The sequence below is a fragment of the Eulemur rufifrons genome, chromosome 15 (assembly GCF_041146395.1).
Source record: "Eulemur rufifrons isolate Redbay chromosome 15, OSU_ERuf_1, whole genome shotgun sequence".
Classification (NCBI taxonomy): domain Eukaryota; kingdom Metazoa; phylum Chordata; class Mammalia; order Primates; family Lemuridae; genus Eulemur; species Eulemur rufifrons.
In genome coordinates, this window is record NC_090997.1 from 26,817,892 (window position 1) to 26,838,258 (window position 20,367).

A 20,367-nucleotide genomic window follows, 5' to 3' on the forward strand; every position below is an offset into this window, starting at 1 on the left:
CAGCTGAGGTTAGCTTGCTTGTATGTGCTTCCAGTTGGAAATTACATTTTGTAATACAGATACTTACTCATGGCATTGCCAGATGTGATATTTGACCATAAACAACTTCTGTGTATATATCCTAAAGACAGTAGGTATTGACTCTTAAAGAGTCAACACGTTATGTTGGGTTTTTTTTGCTACCATATATTTTTCTGGTTCACCCTTATACCAAAATCATATTGATTATTTTAAAAACCAGATTAACACTCTTCTTTTAAAAAAAATTAATGAAACTTTTGAACATCTTTTAAATGTAAGCCAAGTGGCATTTGAAAGGAAGAAATCTTAGTCTTTTCATATTATCTACTTTATGGTTTCTGTTTCCCCATTTGTCCAGAAGGTGCTTATATTTTTAGTTTGGATTACACTTTGTTGCCTGCAGTTGTATATTAGTATGTGGGATAAAATTTAAAAAACAAAAAATACCTCCTTAGCAAAATGTATTTATAGCTTTGTATTCAAACAAGAAAAGTTAAACTTCTGAGAAAGAAATCTCATCCTAGAATAAATGATTGTGTTTTTCTTGGGATTTTAAAAGCTACACAGACAAGCATTTTTGCAGATTGGATTGTTAGTAACAAAAATGATTTAATGTTTATGTGGAATTTAATCTTTTTATCTTGAAGAGTGAGTACATATACATTCACAGTAACATGGTCTAGGCTGTCACCAAGAAACACTTACCAGAAGTGAATGCCCATCTTGTAACATCTACAGTGTTACTGAATATATGATGAATTTGTTAAGAACAGGGGTTCTTAATTTTATCTCTGTAGTTTACTTTGAAGAAACTTTAAAATGTTTTAAGGATATTTTTTGGCTTATGCCAAAAGACAAGAATAAAGATTAAGAGTTTTAAATTAATTTTTAATTGCCTTATAGTAGGCTTAGTTTAGTTTTTTATTTTTTATTTTGTATATGAACATATGGAGAAGAAAATATTGCTGAACTCTTCCAATTAAGGGATACTGACTTGCTCCAATTAATTGATAGCAAGCTAAACTCGACATAACACTGATTTTGTAGTAAAAGATTAACATCTAGGTTATAGTCTTTTCCTTAAAGTGGGTTTTCCTCTTGATCAGAAATTCAGGGATAGGGCAGAAAATAGAGTAATTATTAGCTGCTCCCAGTAGAACAATAGCTTGAAAAGGGAAGAAAATATATTCTCTTTATGTAAACCACATTTAAAAAATGTGGTTTAAAATGTTCATAGTATTTTTAAGTTTTAGACCTAAAAATAATCCATTTTTATATTTTTGGATAACCTGTTCATTTTAGAATGAGTTTTATTTTCCCCTAGGATATGGAAATTATTTTTTATCAATGTCATTTTTTCTTGATTTCTAGGAAATTTTCTGTAACTTTTTTACATAAAATACAAACTATAATGTTAAGGTACCATCTGTAGGTGGCACTAGAGATTTGCTTTTCAATGTTCTCAGGTTTGAGACATTTCCAAAATAAACCTGAAATGAGCCATAGTGAAATAATAGCTTCATAAATTTGGTGATCATAAAACCATCCTACCCTAATTAAATCAAATAAAAATTGGAAATGCCATAATATATGATTTATAGTTTGACTTTTAGATTTAGATTTGGGGCAAAAGCATAGTCTTTAGGCTTTTAAGACTTGTCTCACTGAAACTAACTTAGACTTGTTTTTGCAGAAATCTTAATATAGCTTGATTATGGAAGTAAAGGGAAATCATTAGCTTTCCGTAAATATTTCAAAAACATTCATATTAGCTACTTTCAAGAAATGGAAGTTCCTGTAACTTTGCAACCTGAAATGAAAGACCAAGCACTTGTGTTATTCAAACTTTTTTTTCCCTGTTGGCTGGAATATACGTATCATTGAAACATGGACACATCAAAAATCTCAAACCTAGACAAGACTATTTCTGCCTTGCAAACATATTATTGTATTGTTTGAAAGTTTTCTTGTGAACCCAAAACATTGTTTATTATTTTTGTTTTTAAAACCAAATGAATCATTGGGGAGATGAGGACTTCACCTGATAAAGCTAGCACAGGCATTACCAGTGAGGATAAAGAATTATGAATTAAGGATGGGAAGAAGTCAAGTCTCTGTAAGCGTAGCCTTAGTTTGGAGGGAAATACCATTATTGAGGAATGGGGTATTTGACATGACTTTTAAAACACCCTGTAAGGATTGAAACTCATTCTCATTTTTATATTTCCAACATTAAAACAGAACCTCTGGCATATTTTGAGTTGGCCCTATCACCCAGTGTATTAGCTTTAACTTTTAAAAAAGAGTTTGACACTGTTGTTGGTTGCTCCTGTTATCAAAATCAGTAGCACAAAGTATTTAAATCATTAAAGAACATACCTAAATCCTTCTAAGTCTTTCAAACGTATGAATCGCCAGGCTGAAGAAGGAAAAGGGAAAATTTTAAGGATGATTATTTGAAGTGAGCATTGTAGCTTTCCTCACAATGGGTTAAAAAGTATGTAAAAAAGATAATTTCTCCCTTAATTTGCTGTTTCCTTATTTCCATTTTATTCAAAAGTAATTACAGATATTTTTTGTTTCCATCCCTCACCCCTGGCCTATTCCTTCTGAAAATTCTTTTTAAACTAGAAAAATGGAAGCTTTTTCTAGAGTCATAAATCTCATGTGCCTGGACTTTCCAATGGGTTAGTGAAGTAATTTCTTAGCTAAAATGCAGTAAAGGGAAAACATTTATAAGGAAATTTGGAATTTAAAAAAATCCAACCTGCATACAAATTATCTTTAAGACAAAATATTGATCTTTATTTGGGAAAACATATTTATCTAAAACACATGGTCATTGGCAAGGAAATCCACACTGAGAAGTACATAAAAAAATTTTTTAGCTGAATCACTGTGATACCGTGAATCAGAATATATTGAGCTAAAGTTACATAGTTGGGGTGGTTAATAAACAGTTTGAGAGGCTTCATTTTGTTAGTTTTTGAACTATGTTTTTGTTACTTTTATTGGTTTTCTTTTTGTCATTTAAAAGGATTTGTTGGATAAACAATTCTTACCAATTTTATATGTGATTTCAGATCTATGGTAGTGTAGCTGTAACTTTGATGGATTGTGTGTGGCCAGATTATCTCAGAAATCTTATCGCCCTTCACATTGTTAATCTGTACTTACCTCTGTGTAGTACTCCATACTGACAAATTTCAGTTGTCCTTTATTATCTTCCTGATGGTTGTCCCCCACCCCCAGTATTTTCTCATTCATACCAGAGGGGAAATATTCAAAGTCTAAATGTTTCATTTTCATAGAATATTCTTTTCTGTGAAAACTTGCTCCATGTTGAACTTACGGAATGGGTAAAGATGGAAAACTGCAATGCAAAGTATCAGAAAACCAAATATTGAAAATTTAGGCTCACTTTTGACAATTTAAAAAAAATGAAAGTTTTTTTTTTCCCCCCCCAGGTTTATGGTTGGCTGTGGGAGATGTGATGACTGGTTTCATGGTGATTGTGTTGGGTTAAGTCTTTCTCAAGCACAGCAGATGGGAGAGGAAGACAAAGAATATGTCTGTGTAAAATGCTGTGCTGAAGAAGATAAAAAGACTGAAATATTAGATCCAGATATTTTGGAAAATCAAGCCACAGTTGAAGTCCATAGTGAAGATAAAACAACGGAATGTGAAAAGCTTGGGTTATCAAAACATACAACAAATGACAAAAGCAAATACATAGATGATACAGGGAAGCACAAGGTCAAAATTTTAAAACGGGTGAGCTTTTCATTAATGCATTATTTTGTTATTTGAGAGCTTTGTATGGACTGACCATGAGAATTTTGAAATTTCTCTTTAGGTTTTAATGTTCTATTGTACATTTTCAAATTTATTTTTCCTTAAAAATCAATAGATTCTTAAGATTTTTTTGGCTATCTTGGTGAAACCAGGTAATCACTTCTTCATAATATGCAGGTCTTATCTCTTTACAGTCTTGTGCTATTTCTAGTCTCCTGTTTGGTAGTTGAGTTTTCTGTTTTAGGGTATGTCTGTGATCTGTGGTCTAAAGTGTAAATCATGCTTGCTAAGTTTTTAAAAAAGGCTTTTCAGTCCATAATTATCTCCAAATCCTTTAACTATTTAGCATTATTTTCAAGTGGAAGAATTATATTTTTCACTCTGTAAGGAAAAGTGATTGTTTTAACTTTGTCTCATTTGCTTAGAACTCTCACCTCATTATTTTTCTCTTAAAATGTAGACTCTTAAAAAGTCGTCAGTTTTTCCTGGTTTTGTATTTTTGACTACATTCTGAAAATATCTTCTAAATAAAATTTTCAAGATATTTAGTCTTTAACAGAAATATATAAAGGACACAGCATTTTATCTGATTAATTTTTTTTTAATCCTTGTCTACCTTTCATTACCTATTGACTTTTCTAATCATGAATTAGTTATTACAGAATACTGCTAGAGAGGAAACACTCTAGCAACAAATGTATGTGGATGCACAAGTATAATAATACAAAAAACAAAGAACATGAATTTTAGAGTTGGGAACAATCTTAGAAATCTTTTAGTCTAACCATTCTGATTTACTAATATGTTCTAAATATTTCTAGGAAGTGATGATATAATTTCTATTAGAAAACCATTGCAAGGGAATAGATCTTTATTTTTAAGCAGCTCTAATTATTAGAAAGTTCTTCAGTTTCACATGAATTTTACATCCCTTAAAACTTTTTAGTTTTCTGAAACCTCCCGATTAAAGCTAATTTTTCTACAACATTATATGGAAGGTAATTCAGATTGAAGAGCATGAACATGTTTTCTCCAAAATCTTTCCCTCTATTTATAAACTCACTTCTTCCAGATATTCTTTGTATAGCAAATCTGGATCAAGTTCCGGTTTGCCAAATCCTTGTGGCATCTGATTCTTTTTGTCTGCTAAGACGTTTTGAAAATCAGATTCTGTCTGATACTTGCTATTACTTTGTTGATTTGATGAGTGTCATAGTCATTGATAGCTGAGAGCAGCATTAAGAATAGTGTATAGCATGTCTTTAGAAAGCTTCTATTACTATTAATCATCACCTCTTGTGTACAACTACTCGGCAGTTTAGAAATATAGCTTGTTGTATGTCATTTAGCTGAGTTGTCTCCATCTTACTTAAAAAGACACAAAACATTAACATTGTTAATGTTTTGAGATACTCGTCTATCCAGTCTCTTTGTCAGAAAAGGAACTGAGGTTAGTCTGATTTTATAAATACATGCGCCATCCCAAATGATCACTGCTTCGTCTTTTTTTTTTTTTTCTGGTGTGAACTGTTGGATCTTATTTGGGCTTGTCTGGTGTTAGTTTATGGAATTTGCTTTTCAAGTGTCACTTCTTATGCCTAGATTTTAACGTTGAACTATTTACTGAGTTTCTATTGTGTGCCAAGCATAGTACTACTAGCCTTGGGTATATAACATTGAAATATGTCCCTGTTTTCAAGTCTAGTTGGGGAGGTAAAAAAAAAAAAAAAAAAGATAGACAAGCTAGTAAAAAATTAGAGGATTCCTACTCTAGAGAAATTCATTTTTTTGTATGTATTCTATCTTAAAACCTATGATTATATGTCTGTACACAGTGTTCCTTTCCCATTAGTATGATGTGATTAATTTCTTCCAAGGGTCTCAGAATTCCACTTTCACTAGTGATTCTTTATGGGATATAATTAGGACCAGAATCGAAAGTCCCCTGATGATTAATTCTGCCTCATGGGAGTTAAAATTGCCAATGGGCACACCAAGAACTTAATTGATACACTTATAAATGAATGTGACTTCATTTGTTCTAGAAATACTGTGAAAAATATAGATATTTTCTCCACAGTTTCTTCCTTCTTTTTCCATATCCTCAGCCAGCTGAGAGAAATTTTACTACTTTATATCTATTTTTCTTTCTAATACGTTATTTTTTTTTTCCTTTTTTTTTGGATTCAATCTTTAGGATCTAATACATTATTGAGAACATGATCTCTATGTCCTTTGTTTCTCCCTTATCGGTTGTTACGTGTTCTGCACAAAACAGATGCTTAAAAATTGGATTTTGAATGAGAGGGTGAATTTCATTTTTCCAATAATTGAGAGCTATTTCTGTACTTCTTAAAATATTTAAACATTTACTGGGCTAAAGAATGGAGTATGTTTGATATCTTAATAGATTATAATATTAACTAGGTTTAATTTTTTTATCCACATACAATTATATCTTGCTTTATATTTAAAGATTTTTAGTAGTTTTCATTTTAATGAATTAAGTTCTGTTTTTACAGGAGCCTGGTGAGGGCAAAACTTCATCAGACTGTAGAGATAATGAAATTAAAAAGTGGCAGCTAGCTCCTCTTCGTAAGATGGGACAACCAGTTTTACCTCGGAGATCCTCAGAAGAAAAAAGTGAAAAAATACCAAAAGATGCTACAACCGTTATTTGCATAGGAGAAAAAGCTTCAAAATCAGGTAGTGAGATTAATAGAATTACTATATACTAATGTATTTATATTTTATTTCATACACAACTAATTAATATTTTTAGATATTTAAAAAATTTTAATATTTTAATAGCAATAAAAATAGTTTAGGTGATTGGCCTTATACTTGTAATTAAAAAATATTTCTGTAAATTCTGAGGAAAGACTAGTGAACTTAATATAAGGTCCCTGCCCTCATGGCACTTAAATACTAATGGGAGAAGGCAGATGATACATTGACAGGTAAGAAAATGGGGTGTTATTTTAGAGCCTATAAATAGAAAGTTGAGTAATGAGATAGTCAAAATTGGAGAGAGTGGTGGGAGCTTCTGTTTTAGATGATGTGGAAGAGGTAACGTGAGGTAGAATTGGAAGGGATGCAAAGAGTTTTTGGAGAAGACTAGGTAAGGGACACAGCAAATCTGTAAACTTGGCATTTAAGGAGCAAGAAAGTCACTATGGAGTGATTGGACAGTAGTGCATGAAAGATAGAATACTGATAGAAGATCAATTCAGAGAAAATTATGTAGGGCCTTTGGAGCCATCGCAAAGAGTTTATATTTTGTTCTGAATATTATGGAAAATGTTTAGAGGATTTTGTACAAGGGAATGATGTACAGTTTGGATTATAGGTGGTCAGGACCAATTAGGAGTCTATAGCAGTATCCTAGGAAAGAAATGATGGTAGCTTGGAACAGAAGAACGATATAGGTAGTGAGAAGTGGTCAGATTCAGATACATTTTATAAGAGAGTTGACAGAATTTGCTGATTGATTAGATATAAGTAGATGAAAGTAAAAGTCTTAGAGGATGATTGGATAAATGTTGGTGCCATTTACTGAGATGAGAAAGAGAAAAAATTGGGGGAAGAAAATTGAAAAATTATGTTTCAGCCGTTATCACTTTGAGATTCCTATTAGAAAAATCCAGGTGGAAATGTTGGAATAAACCTTTGGCTGATGAGTCTGGAGCTTATAGAAGACTTTGGGGGCCAGTATATGAATTTGAGACTTACTAGTGCGTAGTTGTTAGTATAGGTTGACATCCCAAATCTGAAAATGTTTAGGAATTGACATAATGCTCCAATGAACATTTTGAATTTCAGATTTGGGATGTTCAACTGGTAAGTACAATGCAGATATTCCAAAATCAATAAAAAACCCAAATTCGAAATATTCTGGTCCCAAGTTTTTCAGAAAAAGGATAATCAACCTATATTTAAAATTATGGACCTAGATGTAAATAGCTACAAAGTTTGATAATGAAGAGATGGAAGCAGAGACCTTGGGGAGCACTGGCATTTACAAGTTGGGAAGAGGAGAGGATCATTAAAGGAGACTAAGGGGCAGCCTGTGAGGAAAGAGAAGAACTAAGGGACTATGGTGTGTGGAAGCCAGATGAAGTTTCAAGAAGGAAGGAATGATGAACTGTGTCAAATGTTGTCTGGGCATCTATAATAATAAGATGAACATGGATTGTTAAATCTGTGACTTAGAAAAATGGAGATCATTGGTGACTTTGACTAGAGTGATTTTGGTGGGGCATTGGGGACAAAAGCCAATTGTAGTGGCTTATGGAAGAATGGAAAGGTGAGGAACTGGAGGTATTGATTATAGAAAACTTTTTCAAGGAGTTTTGCTCTTTAAGAAATGGTGGGGTAGCTAGAGGTAGAACATGGGGTCAAGGAATTCTTTTTAAAACAGATATTGTAGCATGTTTGCAAGACTAATGATCCAGTTGAGAGAGAGACACAGAGAGAGAGAAAGAAATTAATGACATAGTAGAGAGGTGATAGTTGAGATATGAAATCCATGAAGAGAAAAGGGGATGGGATTCACTCCACATGGAGGCAGAGGTTTGTCATAGAAAGGAACGGTTATCCATTGTGGTAATAGGGAAGATTGTATGTGATAAAGAGGGAGAACTGGTACAGGTAGGTTAGATTTGGTGGTGGGAACATGTAATAGCTGACATTTTTTTTTTTTTTTGGTAGTAAAATACGAAGTGAGCAAATCAAATGAGGTTGAAGTTGGGAAGGAGGTTTTACTGGTTTGAGAAGAGAGGAGAAAAGTTACGAAACCGATGTCTTGAAACATGGGAGAGCAGATTTATTGGAAAAATTTAGTAGGATTAGGGCAGAACGTTTATTTATCTACTTCATATTTGTGTTTATAAATTTAAAATGAGATCTGTCTGTACCAATGCTTATTTTTCTTAAATTATCTTTAGCTGTTAGTAGCCTATTTGGGTTAAGGATAAAAGTTGGTTTTCACCAGGGTTGTGGTTTTGCAACAGAGATATTTAAAGGAGAGAGTATAAAGGTGGTAAGTATACAAGGGAGCGGTAATAGTGTTGGACTATCTCATATAAGTTGATAATGTGGGAAAGTGAAGTCATGAATATGGTAAAAATGATAGACTTAATAATCGTTGGAATGAGGAGATTCTAGAATAAATGAGCTGATCTGATAGGTCAGAGTAGTATAACGTTTAACATTGAAATTTTGGAGATGCACAAGAGTTAGTAATGATAGAATGAAAAATCATTTGAAAAGCTTAACATTCACATTCGTAATATTAAGCACTATTAAAAACAAGAAATTCATCAATTTTATGGCATTAGTAAGGTCATTAAATTATCTTCTCACCTAATACATTCAGATCGAATTTTCTAAATAGGTTTTTAAAAGTTAATGAATGTATGTATGTGAAAAGTAACTAGCTTTAAAAACCATTATCTAAATTCGAAAAAGAGCACATACATTTTATAGTCTTAGGGCTACTTTTTAGTCATTATTCATTTTAATTAGAATTTTAGTGTGAGAATATTTCAATATGGACTATGGGTTCTGATCTTATAGCTAATAGTGACTTTTTTTTTTTTTTTTTTTTTTTTTGAGACGGAGTTTCACTCTGTTGCCTGGGCTAGAGTGCCGAGGCATCAGCCCAGCTCACAGCAATCTCAAACTCCTGGGCTTGAGCAATCCTTCTGCCTCAGCCTCCCGAGTAGCTGGGACTACAGTACAGGCATACGCCACCATGCCCAGCTTATTTTTTCTATATATATTTTTAGCTGTCCAAATCATTTCTTTCTATTTTTTAGCAGAGACGGGGTCTCGCTCTTGCTCAGGCTGGTCTCGAACTCCTGACCTCGAGCCATCCTCCCGCCTTGGCCTCCCAGAGTGCTAGGATTACAGGCGTGAGCCACCGCGCCCGGCCTAATAGTGACTTTTAATCAGTCAGTTTTGTTTATAAACCTTACATTGTGCATTGAAAAGGAAAATATTTTTTAAAAACAATTTAATGAGTTTTGATATTTATTCAAATTAGGTACTCAAGAGAAGCAAGAGGTAAAGAAGAAAAAAGTTGAAAAAGGAATGCCCAATGTGTATCCTCCTGCTGCTTCTACTTCCAAGCCTTCTGCAGATCAGATCAGACAAAGTGTCAGACATTCTCTCAAAGACATTCTTATGAAAAGGTAACACATATTATTAATGTAGAAGATTGAATAATATAGGCTTCATGTGTTTGAAAAATAATTGAATTGTTCTAATTTTTAGACTTACAGATTCAAATTTGAAGGTGCCAGAAGAAAAGGCAGCAAAAGTTGCTACAAAAATTGAAAAAGAGCTTTTCTCTTTTTTTCGGGACACAGATGCTAAATATAAGAACAAATATAGAAGTTTGATGTTCAATCTGAAAGATCCTAAAAACAATGTAAGTATGTTTTGTTCATGTCTATGGATATTCTTCCAACTTTCCTGAATACGTAGGTATCTAACATTGTAATATGATACATCTATAATTTATTATTAATTGGGGTGAGACTGTAGAATTTCTTCTAGGTTTAGAACATGTAATTGCAATAAAATCTTTTTGCTACTGAACTGAGTTATGAATTATGTATAGTAATGGGTAGGGTTATCCAGTTAGTCTGTTGAAATGCTAAAGGTGTCCATTTGATTTATGTGAATTTTTTCCTTTACTGTTTTTTGAATAATCTGGTTTATTTAAAAATCCATTTATGTATATTCTTTAAAAGCTCTGTTAAGCTAAAATTCATAACACTATATTATTACTTTTGATTTAAATCTGAAAATAGAGCTGCATTCCTTAAGAAAATAAATTACATTTAGATAAAAACTATTTTAAAACTTTTTTACTGAACTAACTATAACTTTGCTTCCAAATATCTTTTAGCAGTGGGATAAGTATTAATTGAACCCCTAATCTTTTCTTGGGATTTCTTGTTTGGGACTTAGAAGAAATCTAAAAGCTTTGAGTGAGAGAGAGAGAGAGAATGTGTGTGTGTGTGTGAGTGTGTGTGTGTGTCAGTGTCAGCATCAAAAGTAGGCCTTTAATTAGTACAGTAAGCAAAAGTTATGCCAGTGAGCATTTTAAAAGTTCAGAACATGATTGGTCTACTTCATATGGCATTTACCTAGGTTTACCAGGAGTTTTTGCTACAGGTGATTCTAGGTAACAAAATGTAATTAGATGCAACTTCTTTGCATACAAGGTTTTCATATAAGTGATACACATTTGCATAAGGATATTTGCTACAGTATATGATTTGAGGTATTTTTTTGAAGTATACTAACAGCTACTTAAGAAAAATGTACATTGTACAATCTGCCATCATGGTCCAGGGGGATCAAATACTTCTAGAATTATATAATCTGGAAGCATTACTTCAGTAATTAATTAAAGAGTTATATCCTATAGGTTTCTTTCTTGCAATTGGTTCTTTGTTCTGGAGTCCAGCCTGTCAGGATTTAAATATGTAAAATCTTAAAAATATGGAAGACATTACATTGAGTAAAGCTCTTTTATGCAGTACTTTGCTATACTATAGATTGGTTATTATGACAGATTGCATTCCTGTGTAGACTTAATGCAACTTTTGGATAGGCATTGAATTGGTTCCACTGTGTATGCTTCTCCATTATGTGTTGATTATTATATGAAATGTGTATTTTACTACCTTAGATAAATTCGTAGAATACAAAGCAGTCATTTATTCTGTGTAGTAGGTAACATATAAATCATTAAATATTTGTAAATCAGGCTTCAAAAATTATATCTTTATTGCAAGTTTCTGTACAGTGGCTTCTGTTTTATAAATATGTGTCTCTCCTTTACTTTCTATTTTTACATCCTTCCAGATATTATTTAAAAAAGTTCTGAAGGGAGAAGTAACCCCTGATCATCTTATAAAAATGAGTCCAGAAGAACTAGCTTCTAAAGAGTTAGCTGCTTGGAGACGACGAGAAAACAGACATGTAAGATTATCTGTAAATATACATTTGACTATCAAAACCTATATTTTTCAGCCATGGGAAAAATTATACAGAGCTAATTCAACACAGATTGCAGAGTAACATAGACTTTATGTTATGCATTGCTTCTGGTTACTTGTTACCCATTACTCTAGTTCTTAAATTGTTGTTTTTCCTGATCTCTCCAGTTTTTTTTCCTCATTTCCTCCAGTTATGAGGTTACAGAATTACCTTGTGTTTTGTTACTATATTTTGTTATATTTTGTAAATGAGAAGGTTGGGAAAATAGGTACATCTTTTCTTCATCACATCTATACTTTTTCAAAAGCACAGTTTGAAGGTTTTATGAATATAGGTAATTTTTAGAGCCAGATGAATTTAAGTCAGAAAAAAAAAATTTGTATGGGTTTACAATCCCTTATTATTCAGTTTCAAGTGCCAAAAGCTCTGAAAAACAAGAATTCTTCCCATATTTACTTTATTGATAAAACATGACCTGAATTGCCATGTATGAACGTTCATATTCACTGAAATACTGTATGTTTAATTATGTGGTACTGTCTCACACCTAACTGGAATATTATGTAATATATAGTGTGCACCATATTGCATTTTTAAAACTGAGAAATTCTGTTCAGTCACAGATGCTGAGTTTTCAGTTGGAGGTGGTGAACTTGAAATACCTTTAAAGATTAAGTGACTGTGTGACTTAGAACTATTGTGACAGTAAGATAACCATGTTGTCCAATATTTTTATTACAATGGCCTCGGAATATTGGCCCCCTATTCTAGAAAATATTGGTTTCTTATAGTTCATATTAACTCTGCATGATTTACATGATTCTTTTGTCCATAATACTTACTTGCGTCTTGGGCACTAAACCTTCACGTAGATCTGTGCTTCTAGTGTGAAGCTCAAGAGGGCTTGATTTGATATATCATACTTAACTCACACATTTTTTTCCCCCTTCATCCTATGTAATTTCTCCTCCTCTTTTATTTTGAAAATAATATCACTTCCTCTTCTTTCCCTCCTCTTATCGCAAATATACACATGCCTCTTTCTGCTTTGGAACTGTGGCTTCAAGTATCATATGCATCAGAGACCAGCTTGTTCTTTCTTTAGGCCACATACCTGATTTCTTTAACGGATGATTTGCGCTTAACAAAGGCAAAATAAGTGAGCAGACCCATCTTACCCTCCTTATCCCATTCCACTCCCAGCTAACTTTATACTACTTCTTGCTATACTTGCTTAATTAAGTTTTTTGTTTTGTTATTGAGCTTGTTCAGCTGTGAACTATCAGTGTCACTAAGCAGGCTCAAGTTAGGAGATAAAGGACTGCCAGATTATTTTTGCTGTGAATAAACTGCTATTGTAGGGGGTGGTAGAACATCAAATTAGGAATTTAAAAGCAAGATAGCCGTGTGGCAGCTGCTAAAAAGTACAGATTTCAAATGTAGATACCATGTTTTACCACTTTGCAAATTACATTGCACTTAAATTGCTTTCTGTTATAATGTATATGTGAACTCCTCATTGCTGAGGTATGGGGTCTAACCCTATTCTTACAACCCCAGCATTTTAAAATAGTCTCTGGCATATATAGGCACTCAGTGTAAGTTTGTTGTATGAGAGACTACCTAAAGATTAAAAGTCATCTGTGATGATTCGTTTATTTTTAGGTAAGCTCTTATTATTTAAAGTGTACATTTGGAAATGCATATTTTACATTTAATATTTATTTTAATATATTTTCTGTTAGACCATAGAGATGATTGAGAAAGAGCAGAGAGAAGTGGAAAGACGACCAATCACAAAAATAACTCATAAAGGTGAAATAGAAATTGAGAGTGATGCCCCAATGAAAGAACAAGAAGCAGCCATGGAGATTCAGGTAAAGATAGATACGTCATATTTTACAGCTCAAAACTTAGATTCAGAAAAGTTTTATTTGCCTAATGTTTTTAAAGTAGAAAGAGTTTTTAAACATGTATCTGTTTTAAAGTTGCCTATCATATGAGTTTAATGGTTTTTTGAGAGTAGAGTATTGATTCTCTTAGTGTGCAGACTCCATCATATTATAGGTACCTGTTAAACACTTGTTACAATGTAGATTCCTGGGATGCTTTGACTTGGTGAATTTCTTTAGTATGTGTGCTGCCGAAGCAAGCACTGGTGAATTTCTTAATAGACTTAGAAATCAGTAGATGCTTCTTAGGCGGACTGTCATTTGATGCTGGTATTTCTTTTTCTCAAATATCAGTGAGGAAATAATTTGAAGTTTTGTTAGAAGCCTTGAAGAATAAAGAACGTCTGAATTTTTGCTCTAAATCATAATCGATAGTTACCATTTAATTTTTTAAGATATAGTAAATAAAATCCTATGAGTGGAACAGTTTCATTTTGTAAAAAATCAATGTGAAATATACATTTATTTTCATAATTGAGACCAAATTTTATCTGCTAAAGCTAATTTTTACTCTCATTTATGTTAGGAGCCGACTGCTAGTAAGTCATTGGAAAAGCCGGAAGGATCTGAAAAACAGAAAGAGGAGATTGACTCCACATCTAAAGATACCACTAGCCAACACAGACAGCATCTTTTTGATCTTAACTGCAAAATTTGCATAGGTAATTGAAAATTTTTCTTTCTAAAATTTGACATTCATTGTGAAAGGGGGATACTTGTATACTGGTATTTGTAATTTAAGTAGGTTTTGTTTTCCGAGTGTTGGCACTGAAGCACCCACCCAGTCTTCCTTAGCAGTAGCACATTTGTGGGTGACTGGTTTTCTGGGTTGAGATACTGTTTGATACTGTAGTTTACTATCTAGAATAAATTTTACTATATATGATCTGAACTTATAAACTTTTGCCAGGATCAAATAACAAGAATTTGATTATTAGAAAGAAAATCAGAATTGTTGTTGGCAGTTGTGATGGTACTGTCATTTACTAAAGTGAAGGAGTAAAATGGCATTCATATTTTATTATTATATATAAAACATTAAAAAATCAAATTGAAATTAATTTTTGATAAAAGACTTTTTATTTTTTAGAGCAATTTTAGGTTCATAGCAAAAGTGAGAGGAAGGTATAGAGATTTCCCTTATACCTCCTGCCCCCGACATGTGTTTAGCTTCCACCATTATCTGTATCCCCCACCAGAGTGGTACAGTTTGTTACAGTTGATGAACCTGCCACATGTCATAATCACTCAAAGTCTATATTTTACATTAGGGTTCACTCTTGGTATTGTACATTCTGTTGGTTTGGACAAATGTGTAGCAACATGAATCCAGCATTATGGTATTGTACAGAGTATTTTCACTGCCCTGAAAATCCTCTGTGTTCTGTTCATCCCTCCCCCACCCTCCCTGCCAACCCCAGGCAACCACTGATCTTTTTACGTCTCCATAGCTTTGCCTTTTCCAGAATAGCATATAATTGGAATCATATGCTAGTATGTAGCATTTTCAGATTGGCTTCTTTCACTTAGTAATATGCATTTAGGCTTCCACCATATCTTTTCATGGCTTGATAGCTCATTTCTTTGTAGCATTGAGTAATAGTCCATTGTCTGAATGTTTAGCTTATTTATCCATTCATTTACTGAAGGACATCTTGATTACTTCCAAGGTTTGGCATTTATGAGTAACACTGCTATAAACTGTATGTGGGATTTTGTGTGGATGTAAGTTTTCAACTCCTTTGGGTAAGTACCAAAAAGCACAATTGTTGGATCATACAGTATGTTTATAAGGAACTGCCGAACTATCTTCCAAAGTGGCTATACCATTTTGCATTTCCACCAGGATTAAATGAGAGTTCCTGTTGCTCCACATCCTTGCCAGCATTTGGTGTTGTCAGGGTTCTGAATTTTGGCCATTCTAATAAATCTATAGTGGTATATCATTCTTATTTTGTTTTTTGGTTTCCTGATGGTGTGCTTGGAACATCTTTTAAGATACACAGCTTATATGCCATCTGTGTATCTTCTTTGGTGAGATGTCTTTTCAGGTCTTTAGCCCATTTTTTAATCAAGTTATTTGTTTTTTTATTGTTGAACCTAGTTCTTTTTACATTTTGGATAGTAGCCATTTATCAGATATGTCTTTGGCAAATACATTTTCTCAGTCCATGCCTTGTATTCTTATTCTCTTGACATTGTCTTTCACGAAGTAGAAGTTTTAAATTTAATGGAGTCCAGGATATTAGTTCTTTCTTTCATGTATCATGCATTTGTTTTTTTTTTTTTTTGTCTACAGGTCATCTAGGTTCTCTCTTATGTTGTCTTCTTTTGTGTTTTACATTCAGGTCTCTGATCCATTTTGAGTTAATTTTTATGAAGGAAGGGTAAAAGATCTGTATCAAGATTCTTTTTATTTTTTATTTTTTGCATGTGACTATTTAGTTGTTCCAGAAGCATTTTTTAAAAAATTATTTTAATAAATTTAGGAGGTGCAAGTTGAATTCCATTACATGTATATATTTTATAGTGGTGGAGTCTGGGCTTTGGTGTACCCATCACCCAAGCAAGTAGTGTACATTGCACTCCATAGGTAATTTTTCATACCTCCCCCTTTATCACCCTCCCCTTTTTTCACCCTCCCCCTTTTATAGTTTCCAATGTCCATTATACCCACTCTGTGTTCCCTTGTGTAGCCATTGTTTAGCTCCCACTTATAAGTAAGAACATACTGCATTTATTTTTTGTTCCTGGATTACTTCACTTAGGAAAATGGCCTCCAGTTCTATCCAAGTTGCTGCAAAAGACATTATTTCATTCTTATTGCTGAGTAGTACTCCATGGTATATATGTGCCACATTTTCTTTATCCACTCATCTGTAGATGGGCACTTAGGTTGATTCCATATCTCTGCAGGTATCTTTTTGATATAATGATTTCTTTTTCTCTGGGTAAATACTCAGTAGTGGGATAGCAGGATCGAATGGTAGATCTGCTTTTAGTTCTTTGAGAAATCTCCATACTGATTTCCAGAGGCTGTACTAATTTACATTCTCATCAACAGTGTCTAAGTGTTTCCTATTGCCTGCATCTGCACCAACATCTATTCTTTTTAGACTTTTTAATAATGACCATCCTAATTTGGAGCACCATAGTATCTCATTGTGGTTGTAATTTGCATTTCCTCGATGATTACTGATTTTGAGCATTTTTATGTTTGTTGGCCATTTGTATAACTTCTTTTGAAAAATGCCTATTCATGTCTTTTGTCCACTTTTAAAAGGGGGTTAGTTGTTCTCTTCTTGCTGAGTTCCTTGTAGATTCTAGATATTAGTCCTTTTTTGGACACATTAATATTTTTGGCTATTCTGTAGGTTGTCTGTTTCCTCTTTTGATTGTTTCTTTTTGCTTGGCAGAGATTTTTTTAGTTTAATTAAGTTCAATTTGTCTGTTTTTGATTTTTATTATATTTGCTTTTGGGGTCTTAGTCATAAGTTCTTTGCCTAGGCCTGTCTAGAAGAGTTTTTCATAGGTTTTCTTCTAGAATTTTTATTATTTCAGTCTTTAATCCATCTTGAGTTAATTTATGTGTATGGTGCAAGATAGTAATCCAATTTCATTCTTCTACATATGGCTATCCAATTTTCCCAGCACCATTTATTGAAAAGGATGTCCTTTTCCCAGTGTATGTTCTGGTCAGCTTTGTCAAAGATCAGTTCGCTGTAAGTATGTGGCTTTATTTCTGGGTTCTCTCTTCTGTCCGTTGATCTATATGTCTATTTTTATACCAGTACCATGCTGTTTTAGTTACTATAGGCTTGTAGGATACTTTGCAGTCAGGTACTGTGATGCCTCTAGCTTTGTTTTTGTTGCTTAGGATTGTTTTGGCTATTTGGGCTCTTGTTTTGTTGCATATTAATTTTAGAGTAGGTTTTTCTAATTCTGTGAAAAATGATGTTGGTATTTTGATAGGAATTGCTTTGAATCTGTAGATTGCTTTGGGCAACAGGGTCATTTTAACAATATTGACTCTCTTGGTGCATGAGCATAGAATATTTTTCCATTTGTGTCATCTACAATTTCTTTCGTCAGTGATTTGTAGTTCTTCTTTTAGAGATCTTTCACGTCCTGGGTTAAATTTATTCCTAAGGCATTTTATTGTTTTTGCAGTTATTGTAAATGGGATTGAGTTCTTGATTTGGTTCTAGCCTTGGTCGTTTTTGGTGCATAGAAATGCTATTGATTTTTGTATGTTGATTTTATAACCTGAGACTTTCCTAAATTCATTTATTAAATCTAAGAGTCTTTTGAAGGAATCCTTACAGTTTTCTAGGTATAAGATCATATCATGAGCAGACAGAGATAATTTGACTTCCTTTTTTCCAATCTGTATGTCTTTTATTTCTTTCTCCTGCCTGATTGCTCTAAGAGTTTCAGTACCATGTTGAGTAGAAGTGGTGAAAGTGGACATCCTTGTCTGATTCCAATTCTTAGGAGGAATGCTTTCAACTTTTCCCCATATAGTATGATGTTGACTGTGGGTTTGTCACATACGGCTTTTACAATTTTGAGGTATGTTCCTTCTACGCCTAGTTTGTTGAGAATTTTTATCATGAAGGGATGCTGGATTTTATTGAATACTTTTTTGCATCTATTGAAACAATCACATGGTTTTTGTTTTTAATTCTTTTATGTGGTGAATCACATTTATTTACTTGCATATGCTGAACCACCTTTGCATCCCTGGGATAAAACCCACTTGATCTTGATGTATTATCTTTTTGATGTGCTGTTGGATTCAGTTTGCTAATATTTTGTTGAGGAATTTTGCATCTGTGTTCCTCAGAGATATTAGTCTTTGGTTTTTTTTTTCATTGCATCCTTTCCTGGCTTTGGTATCAGGGTGTTACTAGCTTCCCAGAATGAGTTAGGGAGGATTCCCTCCTTGATATTTTGAGCCAGTTTCACTAGGTTTGGTACCAGTTCTTTTTTTGTATGTCTGGTAGAAGTCAGCTGTGAATCCATCTGGTCCTGAGCTTTTTTTTTGTTGGGAGATTTTTAAATTACTGATTTAATCTCACTACCCATTATTTGTTTATTCAGGAGTTCCAATTCTTCCTGATACAATACTGGGAGGTTGTATGTTTTCAGGAATTCATCCATTTCCTCTAGGTTTTCAAGTTTGTGAGTGTGTAGTTGTTCATAATAGTCTTTGATGTTTTTTTCTATTTCTGTGGTATCAGTTGTAATGTCTCTTTTTTCATTTCTGATTGTGTTTATTTGGCTATTCTCTGTTCTTGGTTAGTTTAGCTAGTGGTTTATCAATTTTGTTAATCTTTTCAATGAACCCAATTTTCGTTTAGTTGATCTTTTGTATTAATTTTTTTGTCTCTAGTTCATTTAGTTCTGCTCTGATCTTTTGTTATTTCTTTTCTTCTGCTAACGCTAGGTTTGATTTGTTCTTGTTTTTCTTGTTCCTTAAAGTATGATATTAGGTTGTTAATTTGTGATCTTTCTACTTTTTTGATGTAGGCATTTAATGCTATAAACTTCTCTCTTAGCACGGCTTTTGCTGTATCCCACAGGTTTTTTGGTATGTTGTGCTTTTGTTTTCATTCATTTCAAAAAATTTTTTAATTTTCATCTTTATGTTTTCATTGACCTAGTAGTTGTTCTGGAGCATGTTGTTTAATTTCCATGTATTTGTATAGGTTCTAAAATTCTTCTTCTGGCTTTATTCTGCTATGGTCTGAGATGACACTTGATATGATTTTGATTTTTATTAATAAAAACTTGTTAAGATTTGTTTTGTGGCCTAAAATGTGGTCTCTTTTGGAGAATGTTCCATGTAATGGTAAAAAGAATGTATATTCTGTAATTGTTGAGTGAAATGTTCTGTAAATGTCTGTTAAGTACATTTGGTCTAAAGTCCAATTTAAGTCCAATGTTTCTTTGTTGATTTTCTGTCTTGATCTGTCTCGTGCTGTGAGTGGGGTATTGACATCTCCCAATATTACTGTGTTGCTGTCTATCTCTTTCTTTAGGTCTAGTAATATTTGTTTTGTGAATCTTGGTGTTCTAATGTTGGTTGCATATATATTTAGAATTGTTATATCCTCTTGCTGAATTGATCCCTTTATCATTATATAATGACCTTATTTATCTTTTTTACTGTTTCTAATTTAAAGCCTTTTTTATCTGATAAAAGCATAGCCACTCCTGTTTGCTTTTTGTTTCTATTTGTGTGGCATATCTTTTTCTACCCCTTTACTTTTAGTCTCTGTGTGTCTTTATGGATAAGGTGAGTGTTTTGTAAGCAGCAGATAGTTGGGTCATGTATTTTTATCCATTCAGTCAATCTGTATCTTTTAAGTGGAGCATTTAATCCATTTACATTAAGGTTATTATAATATTGATATGTGAGGCTTTGTTCTTGTCATATTGGTAGTTGATTTCTAGTTATTCTATAAATTTGTGTTTCTTTTTTTGTATCTTTTTGTGGTTTGCAGAACTACTGTCATGTTGCCATTTAATTTCTTTTTCTTCTAATGTTTGATTGTTTTATAAGACTTGTGAGTTTTAT

The 20,367-nt window shown here is 32.9% G+C and overlaps 1 protein-coding gene across 3 annotated transcripts in view; it reads left to right on the forward strand.

Annotated features, from left to right (window-relative positions):
• Nucleotides 1-20,367, forward strand: part of PHF3 (PHD finger protein 3) — an 86,680-nt gene that overhangs the window by 52,777 nt on the left and 13,536 nt on the right. For all 3 annotated transcript variants that reach the window (XM_069487718.1, XM_069487719.1, XM_069487717.1), the window contains 7 exons: nt 3,489-3,795; nt 6,339-6,522; nt 9,863-10,010; nt 10,093-10,249; nt 11,698-11,814; nt 13,578-13,709; nt 14,311-14,446. In XM_069487718.1, coding sequence (XP_069343819.1) covers nt 3,489-3,795; nt 6,339-6,522; nt 9,863-10,010; nt 10,093-10,249; nt 11,698-11,814; nt 13,578-13,709; nt 14,311-14,446 — 1,181 coding nt within the window. The remainder of the gene's footprint in view (nt 1-3,488; nt 3,796-6,338; nt 6,523-9,862; nt 10,011-10,092; nt 10,250-11,697; nt 11,815-13,577; nt 13,710-14,310; nt 14,447-20,367) is intronic.